General features: G+C 45.8%; 1 protein-coding gene across 1 annotated transcript in view; it reads right to left on the reverse strand.

The window, feature by feature from the left end:
• Positions 1-13,576, reverse strand: part of LOC112239860 (sodium/calcium exchanger 3) — a 175,795-nt gene that overhangs the window by 59,932 nt on the left and 102,287 nt on the right. The window contains exon 3 of the mRNA XM_042325125.1: positions 8,400-8,506. Within this exon, the coding sequence (XP_042181059.1) occupies positions 8,400-8,506 (107 nt within the window). The remainder of the gene's footprint in view (positions 1-8,399; positions 8,507-13,576) is intronic.

Below are 13,576 nucleotides of genomic sequence, written 5' to 3' on the forward strand. Positions count from 1 at the left end.
GCTCAACACCATAGTGCCCTCAAAGCTCATCACTAAGCTAAGGACCCTGGGACTAAACACCTCCCTCTGCAACTGGATACTGGACTTCCTGACGGGCCGCCCCCAGGTGGTAAGGGTAGGCAACAACTCATCAGTCTCAGTGAGCTGGAATCACCTCTGATACTTAATATATTGTACACACACTGGCTTCCCTCCCTAAAGATGCAGTGCAATGTGACTCATACACTGGCTTCCCTCCCTAAAGATGCAGTGCAATGTGACTCAAACACGGGCTTCCCTCCCTAAAGATTTTTACACACAATACCCCATAATATTAAAGTGGAAATATGTTTTTACACATTTTTACAAATGATTTAGAAATGAAAAGCATAAATGTCTTTAGTCTACAACGCCATAGCAAAAGCCGCAAGCCTACGATTTGGTAATAGGCGCTCACGTTGCCCCTAGTGGACGGTATTGAAGGCATCTGCGACAACCTGGGAATCTGGACAAACGTTGAATACTGAAGTCGATCTGGTGTGACCTGGCTGACATATCAGTATGCTTAGTGCTTAGTTCTTAGTTCTTAGTTCTTAGTTCTTAGTTCTTAGTTCTTAGTGCTTAGTTCTTAGTTCTTAGTGCTTAGTTCTTAGTTCTTAGTTCTTAGTTCTTAGTGCTTAGTTCTTAGTTCTTAGTGCTTAGTTCTTAGTGCTTAGTTCTTAGTTCTTAGTTCTTAGTGCTTAGTTCTTAGTTCTTAGTTCTTAGTTCTTGGGCCAGTTTTGCAGTGTCACTTGAAGGTTCCAGTAAGTTCCAACTCTGCCTCCTCCCCTCTGCCTCCCTCCCCCATCTCCCTCTGTACACCACCTCTACCACCTCCCCTCTGCCTCCTCCCTCCATCTCCCTCTGTCCACCAATTCTGCCCCCTCCCTCCCTCCCTGTCCACCAACTCTCCCTCCCTCCCTCCCTCCCTCCCTCCCTCCCTCCCTCCCTCCCTCCCTCCCTCCCTCCCTCCCTCCCCCCTCCCTCCCTCCCTCCCTCCCTCCCTCCCTCCCTCCCTCCATCTCACTCTGTCCACCACCTCTGCCTCCTCCCTCCCTCCCTCCATCTCACTCTGTCCACCAACTCTGCCTCCTCCCCTGTGCCCCCCGCTCCCTCCCTCCCTCCCTCTCTCCCTCCCTAGCCACCACTCCAGAGGTGCTGACGGTATTGACCACATCACTGTAATGAAAGGAAGGAAGGGAGGGTGCTGCTGGAGCAGGATGGAAACCACTCCAGATGCGCGCACACACACACACACACACACACACACACACACACACACACACACACACACACACACACACACACACAGAGAGAGAGAGAGAGAGAGAAACGCCAAACCAAGCGGTCTGTGAGGTAAATTGTTAATCAGCAGTTAGGCTATATTCTTTGGGAAGCACTGAAACAACAAGATTCTGGCATCTGAAAACATTATTTTCGGTGTTTGTTTGTGTGTGTGTGTGTGTGTGTGTGTGTGTGTGTGTGTGTGTGTGTGTGTGTGTGTGTGTGTGTGTGTGTGTGTGTGTGTGTGTGTGTGTGTGTGTGTTTATCCGGATTCGGAAACTTCCGGCGCCGACAGAAATGGCCGCCTCGCTTCGCGTTCCTAGGAAACTATGCAGTTTTTTGTTTTTTTACGTGTTATTTCTTACACTAGTACCCCAGGTCATCTTAGGTTTCTTTACATACAGCCGACAAGAACTACTGAATATAAGATCAGCGTCAACTCACCATCAGTACGACCAAGAATATGTTTTTCGCGATGCGGATCCTGAGTTCTGCCTTACAACCAGTGTAACCGAGTGGATCACATGCAGCGACCAAAAAAAAAACGACTCAGAAAAAGAGGGAAACGAAGCGGTCTTCTGGTCAGACTCCGGAGACGGGCACATCGTGCACCACTCCCCAGCATTCTTCTTGCCAATGTCCAGTCTCTTGACAACAAGGTTGATGAAATCCGAGCAAGGGTAGCATTCCAGAGGGACATCAGAGACTGTAACGTTCTCTGCTTCACGGAAACATGGCTAACTGGAGAGACGCAATCCCGACGGTGCAGCCAGCGGGTTTCTCCACGCATCGCGCCGACAGAAACAAACATCTCTCTGGTAAGAAGACGGGCGGGGGCGTATGCCTTATGGCCAACGTGACATGGTGTGATGAAGGAAACATACAGGAACTCAAATCCTTCTGTTCACCTGATTTAGAATTCCTCACAATCAAATGTAGACCGCATTATCTACCAAGAGAATTCTCTTCGATTATAATCACAGCCGTATATATCCCCCAAGCAGACACATCGATGGCTCTGAACGAACTTTATTTAACTCTCTGCAAACTGGAAACGATTTATCCGGAGGCTGCATTCATTGTAGCTGGGGATTTTAACAAGGCTAATCTGAAAACAAGACTCCCTAAATTTTATCAGCATATTGATTGCGCAACCAGGGGTGGAAAGACCCTGGATCATTGTTACTCTAACTTCCGCGACGCATATAAGGCCCTGCCCCGCCCCCTTTCGGAAAAGCTGACCACGACTCCATTTTGTTGATCCCTGCCTACAGACAGAAACTAAAACAAGAAGCTCCCACGCTGAGGTCTGTCCAACGCTGGTCCGACCAAGCTGACTCCACACTCCAAGACTGCTTCCATCACGTGGACTGGGAGATGTTTCGTATTGCGTCAGACAACAACATTGACGAATACGCTGATACGGTGTGCGAGTTCATTAGAACGTGCGTTGAAGATGTCGTTCCCATAGCAACGATTAAAACATTCCCTAACCAGAAACCGTGGATTGATGGCAGCATTCGTGTGAAACTGAAGGCACGAACCACTGCTTTTAATCAGGGCAAGGTGTCTGGTAACATGACTGAATACAAACAGTGCAGCTATTCCCTCCGCAAGGCTATCAAACAAGCTAAGCGCCAGTACAGAGACAAAGTAGAATCTCAATTCAACGGCTCAGACACAAGAGGTATGTGGCAGGGTCTACAATCAATCACGGACTACAGGAAGAAACCCAGCCCAGTCACGGACCAGGATGTCTTGCTCCCAGGCAGACTAAATAACTTTTTGCCCGCTTTGAGGACAATACAGTGCCACTGACACGGCCTGCAACGGAATCATGCGGTCTCTCCTTCACTGCAGCCGAAGTGAGTAAGACATTTAAACGTGTTAACCCTCGCAAGGCTGCAGGCCCAGACGGCATCCCCAGCCGCGCCCTCAGAGCATGCGCAGACCAGCTGGCCGGTGTGTTTACGGACATATTCAACCAATCCCTATACCAGTCTGCTGTTCCCACATGCTTCAAGAGGGCCACCATTGTTCCTGTTCCCAAGAAAGCTAAGGTAACTGAGCTAAACGACTACCGCCCGTAGCACTCACATCCGTCATCATGAAGTGCTTTGAGAGACTAGTCAAGGACCATATCACCTCCACCCTACCTGACACCCTTGACCCACTCCAATTTGCTTACCGCCCAAATAGGTCCAAAGACGATGCAATCTCAACCACACTGCACACTGCCCTAACCCATCTGGACAAGAGGAATACCTATGTGAGAATGCTGTTCATCGACTACAGCTCGGCATTCAACACCATAGTACCCTCCAAGCTCGTCATCAAGCTCGAGACCCTGGGTCAACTGTGCAACTGGGTACTGGACTTCCTGACGGGCCGCCCCCAGGTGGTGAGGGTAGGCAACAACATCTCCTCCCCGCTGATCCTCAACACTGGGGCCCCACAAGGGTGCGTTCTGAGCCCTCTCCTGTACTCCCTGTTCACCCACGACTGCGTGGCCATGCACGCCTCCAACTCAATCATCAAGTTTGCGGACGACACAACAGTGGTAGGCTTGATTACCAACAACGACGAGACGGCCTACAGGGAGGAGGTGAGGGCCCTCGGAGTGTGGTGTCAGGAAAATAACCTCACACTCAACGTCAACAAAACTAAGGAGATGATTGTGGACTTCAGGAAACAGCAGAGGGAACACCCCCATCCACATCGATGGAACAGTAGTGGAGAGGGTAGCAAGTTTTAAGTTCCTCGGCATACACATCACAGACAAACTGAATTGGTCCACTCACACAGACAGCATCGTGAGGAAGGCGCAGCAGCGCCTCTTCAACCTCAGGAGGCTGAAGAAATTCGGCTTGTCACCAAAAGCACTCACAAACTTCTACAGATGCACAATCGAGAGCATCCTGGCGGGCTGTATCACCGCCTGGTATGGCAACTGCACCGCCCTCAACCGTAAGGCTCTCCAGAGGGTAGTGAGGTCTGCACAACGCATCACCGGGGCAAACTACCTGCCCTCCAGGACACCTACACCACCCGATGCTACAGGAAGGCCATAAAGATCATCAAGGACATCAACCACCCGAGCCACTGCCTGTTCACCCCGCTGTCATCCAGAAGGCGAGGTCAGTACAGGTGCATCAAAGCTGGGACCGAGAGACTGAAAAACAGCTTCTATCTCAAGGCCATCAGACTGTTAAACAGCCACCACTAACATTGAGTGGCTACTGCCAACACACTGTCAATGACACTGACTCTACTCCAGCCACTTTAATCATGGGAATTGATGGGAAATTATGTAAATATATCACTAGCCACTTTAAACAATGCTACCTTATATAATGTTACTTACCCTACATTGTTCATCTCATATGCATACGTTGATACTGTACTCTATATCATCGACTGCATCCTTATGTAATACATGTATCACTAGCCACTTTAACTATGCCACTTGGTTTACATACTTATCTCATATGTATATACTGTACTCGATATCATCTACTGTATCTTGCCTATGCTGCTCTGTACCATCACTCATTCATATATCCTTATGTACATATTCTTTATCCCCTTACACTGTGTATAAGACAGTAGTTTTTTTTTTTTTTTTTTTTGAATTGTTAGTTAGATTACTTGCTCGTTATTACTGCATTGTCGGAACTAGAAGCACAAGCATTTCGCTACACTCGCATTAACATCTGCTAACCATGTGTATGTGACAAATAAAATTTGATTTGATTTGATTTGATTTGATTTGATTTTTATCCAGGCCCTGAATCAGCCTGATAGAATATTCATCACATCCACAAAATACTACACTCCTACAGAGTACTACACTCCTACAGAATACTACACTCCTACAAAATACTATACTCCTACAAAATACTACACTCCTACAGAATACTACACTCCTACAAAATACTACACTCCTACAAAATACTACACTCCTACAAAATACTACACTCCTACAGAATACTATACTCCTACAGAATACTATACTCCTACAGAATGCTACACTCCTACATCAAATAAACACCACATAAATCTGGCACAAACTCAGGTTTGTCAATAATGTATCTGTGTGTGTGTGTGTGTGTGTATGTGCTGACATGTCTGTGTGTATAGATGCGCCACCCTCCACTCCCCTCCTCCAGGTTGCTAGCACCTCTCTCCCTCCCATGCAGCCCCTTGGTCTCCTGCTTGGTGATGTAACAGGGCATTAGATAATAGTACGCAGTACATCTTCAGAAAACGCCTGTCGGATCTTTCAGCAGACATTAACCAACAACCAGCTGAACTAAACAACACCAAACTTTTGATGAGAATTAGCTTGGACTTCCTCTCCCTCCTCTTCTCTTACGTGAGAATTAAATGCCCAGAGACGGATGGATAAGAACATGGCCTGCGGCCCGAGACAGACTGTTACCATGTTAGCATGGGGAACATAGCAGTGGTCTAGAGACAGACTGTTACCATGTTAGCATGGGGAACATAGCAGTGGTCTAGAGACAGACTGTTACCATGGTAGCATGGGGAACATAGCAGTGGTCTAGAGACAGACTGTTACCATGGTAGCATGGGGAACATAGCAGTGGTCTAGAGACAGACTGTTACCATGTTAGCATGGGGAACATAGCAGTGGTCTAGAGACAGACTGTTACCATGTTAGCATGGGGAACATAGCAGTGGTCTAGAGACAGACTGTTACCATGTTAGCATGGGGAACATAGCAGTGGTCTAGAGACAGACTGTTACCATGTTAGCATGGGGAACATAGCAGTGGTCTAGAGACAGACTGTTACCATGGTAGCATGAGGAACATAGCAGTGGTCTAGAGACAGACTGTTACCATGGTAGCATGGGGAACATAGCAGTGGTCTAGAGACAGACTGTTACCATGTTAGCATGGGGAACATAGCAGTGGTCTAGAGACAGACTGTTACCATGGTAGCATGGGGAACATAGCAGTGGTCTAGAGACAGCCTGTTACCATGGTAGCATGGGGAACATAGCAGTGGTCTAGAGACAGACTGTTACCATGTTAGCATGGGGAACATAGCAGTGGTCTAGAGACAGACTGTTACCATGTTAGCATGGGGAACATAGCAGTGGTCTAGAGACAGACTGTTACCATGTTAGCATGGGGAACATAGCAGTGGTCTAGAGACAGACTGTTACCATGGTAGCATGGGGAACATAGCAGTGGTCTAGAGACAGACTGTTACCATGGTAGCATGGGGAACATAGCAGTGGTCTAGAGACAGACTGTTACCATGGTAGCATGAGGAACATAGCAGGTAAAGAAGTGTTTTAGTGTAGTGTCTAGATAGAGAAGTGTTTTAGTGTAGTGTCTAGATAGAGAAGTGTTTTAGTGTAGTGTCTAGATAGAGAAGTGTTAGTGTAGTGTCTAGGTAGAGAAGTGTTTTAGTGTAGTGTCTAGATAGAGAAGTGTTTTAGTGTAGTGTCTAGATAGAGAAGTGTTAGTGTAGTGTCTAGGTAGAGAAGTGTTTTAGTGTAGTGTCTAGATAGAGAAGTGTTTTAGTGTAGTGTCTAGATAGAGAAGTGTTCGTGTAGTGTCTAGATAGAGAAGTGTTAGTGTAGTGTCTAGGTAGAGAAGTGTTTTAGTGTAGTGTCCAGGTAGAGAAGTGTTTTAGTGTAGTGTCTAGATAGAGAAGTGTTTTAGTGTAGTGTCTAGATAGAGAAGTGTTAGTGTAGTGTCTAGGTAGAGAAGTGTTTTAGTGTAGTGTCTAGGTAGAGAAGTGTTTTAGTGTAGTGTCTAGGTAGAGAAGTGTTTTAGTGTAGTGTCTAGATAGAGAAGTGTTTTAGTGTAGTGTCTAGATAGAGAAGTGTTTTAGTGTAGTGTCTAGATAGAGAAGTGTTAGTGTAGTGTCTAGGTAGAGAAGTGTTTTAGTGTAGTGTCTAGGTAGAGAAGTGTTTTAGTGTAGTGTCTAGGTAGAGAAGTGTTTCAGTGTAGTGTCTAGGTAGAGAAGTGTTAGTGTAGTGTCTAGGTAGAGAAGTGTTTTAGTGTAGTGTCTAGGTAGAGAAGTGTTTTAGTGTAGTGTCTAGGTAGAGAAGTGTTTTAGTGTAGTGTCCAGGTAGAGAAGTGTTTTAGTGTAGTGTCCAGGTAGAGAAGTGTTAGTGTAGTGTCTAGGTAGAGAAGTGTTTTAGTGTAGTGTCTAGGTAGAGAAGTGTTTTAGTGTAGTGTCCAGGTAGAGAAGTGTTTTAGTGTAGTGTCCAGGTAGAGAAGTGTTAGTGTAGTGTCCAGGTAGAGAAGTGTTAGTGTAGTGTCTAGGTAGAGAAGTGTTAGTGTAGTGTCTAGGTAGAGAAGTGTTAGTGTAGTGTCTAGGTAGAGAAGTGTTTTAGTGTAGTGTCTAGGTAGAGAAGTGTTTTAGTGTAGTGTCTAGATAGAGAAGTGTTTTAGTGTAGTGTCTAGATAGAGAAGTGTTAGTGTAGTGTCTAGGTAGAGAAGTGTTAGTGTAGTGTCTAGGTAGAGAAGTGTTAGTGTAGTGTCCAGGTAGAGAAGTATTTCAGTGTAGTGTCTAGGTAGAGAAGTGTTAGTGTAGTGTCTAGGTAGAGAAGTGTTAGTGTAGTGTCTAGGTAGAGAAGTGTTAGTGTAGTGTCTAGGTAGAGAAGTGTTAGTGTAGTGTCCAGATAGAGAAGTGTTAGTGTAGTGTCTGTTTTGAGAAGTACAGGTGTCCTGTAGTCAGTTGACTATAGACAGTAGTCAGTAGACAGTAGACTAATGTCAGTAGACAGTAGACTAATGTCAGTAGACAGTAGACTAATGTCAGTAGACAGTAGTCGGTAGACAGTAGTTGGTAGTCGGTAGACAAGGGTGAAGGCCTGACAGGGATGCAAAAGAGAGAGTGTGCTGAGATTCAACCAAGGTGAAATGGAGGATGCACGATAGAGACATAGAGAGAAAAAAGAGAGAGAGAGAGAGACAGAGAGAGAAGTATAGAAACAGTGCTATTATATCCAGGGAAAGGAGGAAGAAAGTTGAGGGGAGTCCTAGGGGATGAGAGAAGGGGAGGAAGAGAAGGAGGGGAGGAAGAGAAGCAGGAGGGGAGTCAGTACCACACCTTTCTGCAGGCTCATGTCTACCATGCGCGGCTCGGCCAGCTCCAGGAAGAAGTTCTTGTTTTTCTCATACTCCTCATCGTCTATCACCTTCACATGAAATGTTTTGCTGTGAGAATAGAGAGAAATAGAGAGAGAGAGGAAAAAGAGAAGAGGAGAGGAGTAGAGGAGAAAGTAGGAGAGAAGAGAAGAGGGGAGAGGAGAGAAGAGGAGAAGAGAGTAGAGGAGAAGAGAGGAGAGAAGAGGAGAGGAGAAGAGAGTAGAGGAGAAGATGAGAGATGAGAAGAGAGGAGAAGAGAAGAAGAGAGTAGAGGAGAGGAGAAGAGAAGAGAAGAGAGGAGAGAGGAGAGGAGAGAAGAGAAGAGAGGAGAAGAGAAGAAGAGAGTAGAGGAGAGGAGAAAAGAGATGAGAGGAGAGGAGAAGAGAAGAGAAGAGAGGAGAGAGGAGAGGAGAAGAGAGAAGTCAACAGAAAGGGAGAAAAGGATAGAGAGAAAAATAAGGGGAGAGGCAGAGAGAAAAGAGAAGGGGAGAAAGAAGAGAAGGTTAATTAGTGACAGGGTGAGACAGGAACAGGAAATGACATGAGGAATATAACCAAAAAGGTTAGAGGTCAAAGCTCAGCTGCTGTCCATGACGACGGTCGCCAAGCCCCTCTAGGACAGCTCTGTCATTGGCTATCCATGTTGGCTCCCATGGCTGCCATGACAACCACATCTATCACACTGTAGTCTGACACATGGTGTCATCGTGGTGCTAGGCAACCATTGGACACAAAGGAGGAGATGCATTTCCTTAACCCTCAGCTGTATACAAAAATAAGTGGCGGGGTGGCATTTGTTGTTTTACAAATGCCAGACTGTAGCTTTAAGTATACCTAGAGTCACACACACACACACACACACACACACACACACACACACACACACACACACACACACACACACACACACACACACACACACACACACACACACATACACACACACACACCGAGAGCGAGAGAGATCAGTAAATAGCAGCCTACTGCTCCACTACGAACAGAACTACCCTGTAATGAAGTCTCAATGTCCTCAGGAGTGAGATTCTCTCTCTCTCACACACACACACACACACACACACTTACTTTACTACTGTAAAACGCTCTGGATAAGAGCGTCTGCTAAATTATTATTTAAAAAAAAATTAAGTTGGTTTCAGTTTTGCTTTGGGCGTTGTGGACGAGAATGGTGGAAGTTCTGCTTCTGGGTGGAAGTTCTGCTTCTGGGTGGAAGTTCTGCTTCTGGTTGGAAGTTCTGCTTCTGGGTGGAAGTTCTGCTTCTGGTTGGAAGTTCTGCAGCAATGTTATTTTACGTTTTTGTTATTAGCTTATCCCAAATCTTAACCCTTACCTTTACTATTCAGAGTTAATGACTAAACTTAACTATTCAGAGTTAATGACTAACCTTTACTAATCAGAGTTAATGACTAAACTTAACTATTCAGAGTTGATGACTAAACTTAACTATTCAGAGTTGATGACTAAACTTAACTATTCAGAGTTGATGACTAAACTTAACTATTCAGAGTTGATGACTAAACTTAACTATTCAGAGTTGATGACTAAACTTAACTATTCAGAGTTGATGACTAAACTTAACTATTCAGAGTTGATGACTAAACTTAACTATTCAGAGTTGATGACTAAACTTAACTATTCAGAGTTGATGACTAAACTTAACTATTCAGAGTTGATGACTAAACTTAACAGTTAAATTTAAAGAAACATGGACGGACGTCTAATTCTGATGTGAGACTGTGAGACCTGGTTGCAATACGGCAGCAGCTAACGACCCCCAGCGGTTTACTACCCACTGATCGTAACAACCCCCAGCGGTTTACTACCCACTGATCGTAACGACCCCCAGCGGTTTACTACCCACTGATCGTAACAACCCCCAGCGGTTTACTACCCACTGATCGTAACCCACTGACCCCCCCAGCGGTTTACTACCCACTGATCGTAATGACCCCCAGCGGTTTACTACCCACTGATCGTAACAACCCCCAGCTGTTTACTACCCACTGATAGTAACAACCCCCAGCGGTTTACTACCCACTGATCGTAACGACCCCCAGCGGTTTACTACCCACTGATCGTAACGACCCCCAGCGGTTTACTACCCACTGATCGTAACAACCCCCAGCTGTTTACTACCCACTGATAGTAACAACCCCCAGAGGTTTACTACCCACTGATCGTAACGACCCCCAGCGGTTTACTACCCACTGATCGTAATGACCCCCAGCTGTTTACTACCCACTGATCATAACGACCCCCAGCTGTTTACTACCCACTGATCGTAACGACCCCCAGCGGTTTACTACCCACTGATCGTAACGACCCCCAGCGGTTTACTACCACCTGATCACAACGACCCCCAGCGGTTTACTACCACCTGATCACAACGACCCCCAGCTGTTTACTACCCACTGATCGATCACACGACCCCCAGCGGTTTACTACCCACTGATCACAACGACCCCCAGCTGTTTACTACCCACTAATCGTAAGCGACCCCCAGAGGTTTACTACCCACTGATCGTAACAACCCCCAGCTGTTTACTACCCACTGATCGTAACAACCCCCAGCTGTTTACTACCCACTGATCGTAACGACCCCCAGCGGTTTACTACCCACTGATCGTAACGACCCCCAGCGGTTTACTACCCACTGATCGTAACGACCCCCAGCGGTTTACTACCCACTGATCGTAATGACCCCCAGCGGTTTACTACCCACTGATCGTAACAACCCCCAGCGGTTTACTACCCACTGATCGTAACAACCCCCAGCTGTTTACTACCCACTGATCGTAACGACCCCCAGCGGTTTACTACCCACTGATCGTAACAACCCCCAGCGGTTTACTACCACCTGATCACAACGACCCCCAGCGGTTTACTACCCACTGATCGTGGCTACCCAGACCCCTCTCTTACGCTGCTGCTACTCTCTGTTATTATCTATGCATAGTCACTTTAATAACTCTACCTACATGTACATATTACCTCAATTACCTCGACACATTGACTCTGTAACGATACCCCCTGTATATAGGCTCCACATTGACTCTGTAACGATACCCCCTGTGTATAGGCTCCACATTGACTCTGTAACGATACCCCCTGTATATAGGCTCCACATTGACTCTGTAACGATACCCCCTGTATATAGGCTCCACATTGACTCTGTACCGTAATACCCTGTATATAGCCTCCACATTGACTCTGTACCGTAATACCCTGTATATAGCCTCCACATTGACTCTGCACTGTAATACCCTGTATAAAGCCTCCACATTGACTCTGTACTGGTACCCCCTGTATATAGCCTCCACATTGACTCTGTACCGTAATACCCTGTATATAGCCTCCACATTGACTCTGTACCGTAATACCCTGTATAAAGCCTCCACATTGACTCTGTACTGTAATACCCTGTATAAAGCCTCCACATTGACTCTGTACTGGTACCCCTGTATAAAGCCTCCACATTGACTCTGTACTGTAATACCCTGTATAAAGCCTCCACATTGACTCTGTACTGGTACCCCTGTATAAAGCCTCCACATTGACTCTGTACCGTAATATCCTGTATAAAGCCTCCACATTGACTCTGTACCGTTATACCCTGTATATAGCCTCCACATTGACTCTGTACCGTAATACCCTGTATAGAGCCTCCACATTGACTCTGTACCGTAGTACCCTGTATAAAGCCTCCACATTGACTCTGTACCGTAGTACCCTGTATAAAGCCTCCACATTGACTCTGTACCGTAGTACCCTGTATAAAGCCTCCACATTGACTCTGTACCGTAATACCCTGTATATAGCCTCGCTATTGTTATTTACTGCTGTTCTTTAATCATTTGTTATTCTTATCTCTTACTTTTCTGGGGGGTATTTTCTCAAAATTGCATTGTTGGTTAAGGGCTTGTAAGTAAGTATATCACTGTAAGGTCTACTACACCTGTTGTATTCGGGCGACAAATACAATTTGATTTGATTTGATTTTAACATGACTATTTTATAACACACACAAAAAAAACATTTGATGAATAAAATAAATATAAATATAATATAAAAATTTTATCAGTTGTTTGAAGGGAGGTGATAATACAACCAAGAGGGAGGTAAGTTTCGTCATGGCAACTACACTGAACAAAAATATAAACATAACAAGTGTTTCACAAGCTGCAATTAAAGATCCCAGAAATGCTACAGATGCAAAAAAAATGTAATAATCTGTTTGCGCCAAATTTGTTCACATCCCTGTTTTAGTGAGCATTTCTCCTTTGCCAAGAGAACCCATCCACCCTGACAGGTGTGGCATTTTCAAGAAGCTGATTAAACAGCATGATCATTACACAGGACCCACACATCCGGCTTCTTCACCTGCGGGATCGTCAGAGACCAGCCACACGGAAAGCTGATGAAACTGTGGTGCAACTGTGGTTGCACAAGTGAAATACTGCTGCACAAACTGTCAGGAAACCATCTCAGGAAAGCTCATCTGTGTGCTCATCATCCTCACCAGGATCTTGACCTGATTGTAGTTTGGCGTCATAACTGACTTCAGTGGGTAAATGCTCTTGTGGCCACTGGCACGCTGAATGAATCATGGCGTCGTGTTGGCGAGCGGTTTGCTGATGTCAACGTTGTGAACAGAGTGCCCCGTGGTGGAGGTGGAGTTATGGTATGGGCAGGCATAAGCTACAGACAAACACTATTGCGTTTTATCGATGGAAATTTGAATGCATAGAGATACCATGACGAGATCCTGAGGCCCATTGTCGTGCCATTCATCCACCACCATCACCTCATGTTTCAGCATGATAATGCAAGGCCCCATGTCACAAGGATCTGTACACAATTCCTGGAAGCTGAAAATGTCCCAGTTCTTCAATGGCCTGCATACTCACCAGACATGTCACCCATTGAGCATGTTTGGGATGCTCTGGATCTAAGTGTACGACAGCGTGTTCCAGTTCCCTACAATATCCACCAACTTCACACAGCCATTGAAGAGGAGTGGGACAACATTCCACAGGCCACAATCAACAGCCTGATCAACTCTATGCGAAGGAGATGTGTCGTGCTGCATGAGGCAAATGGTGGTCACACCAGATACTGACT

This window comes from Oncorhynchus tshawytscha, linkage group LG08, assembly GCF_018296145.1.
Source record: "Oncorhynchus tshawytscha isolate Ot180627B linkage group LG08, Otsh_v2.0, whole genome shotgun sequence".
NCBI lineage: Eukaryota > Metazoa > Chordata > Actinopteri > Salmoniformes > Salmonidae > Oncorhynchus > Oncorhynchus tshawytscha.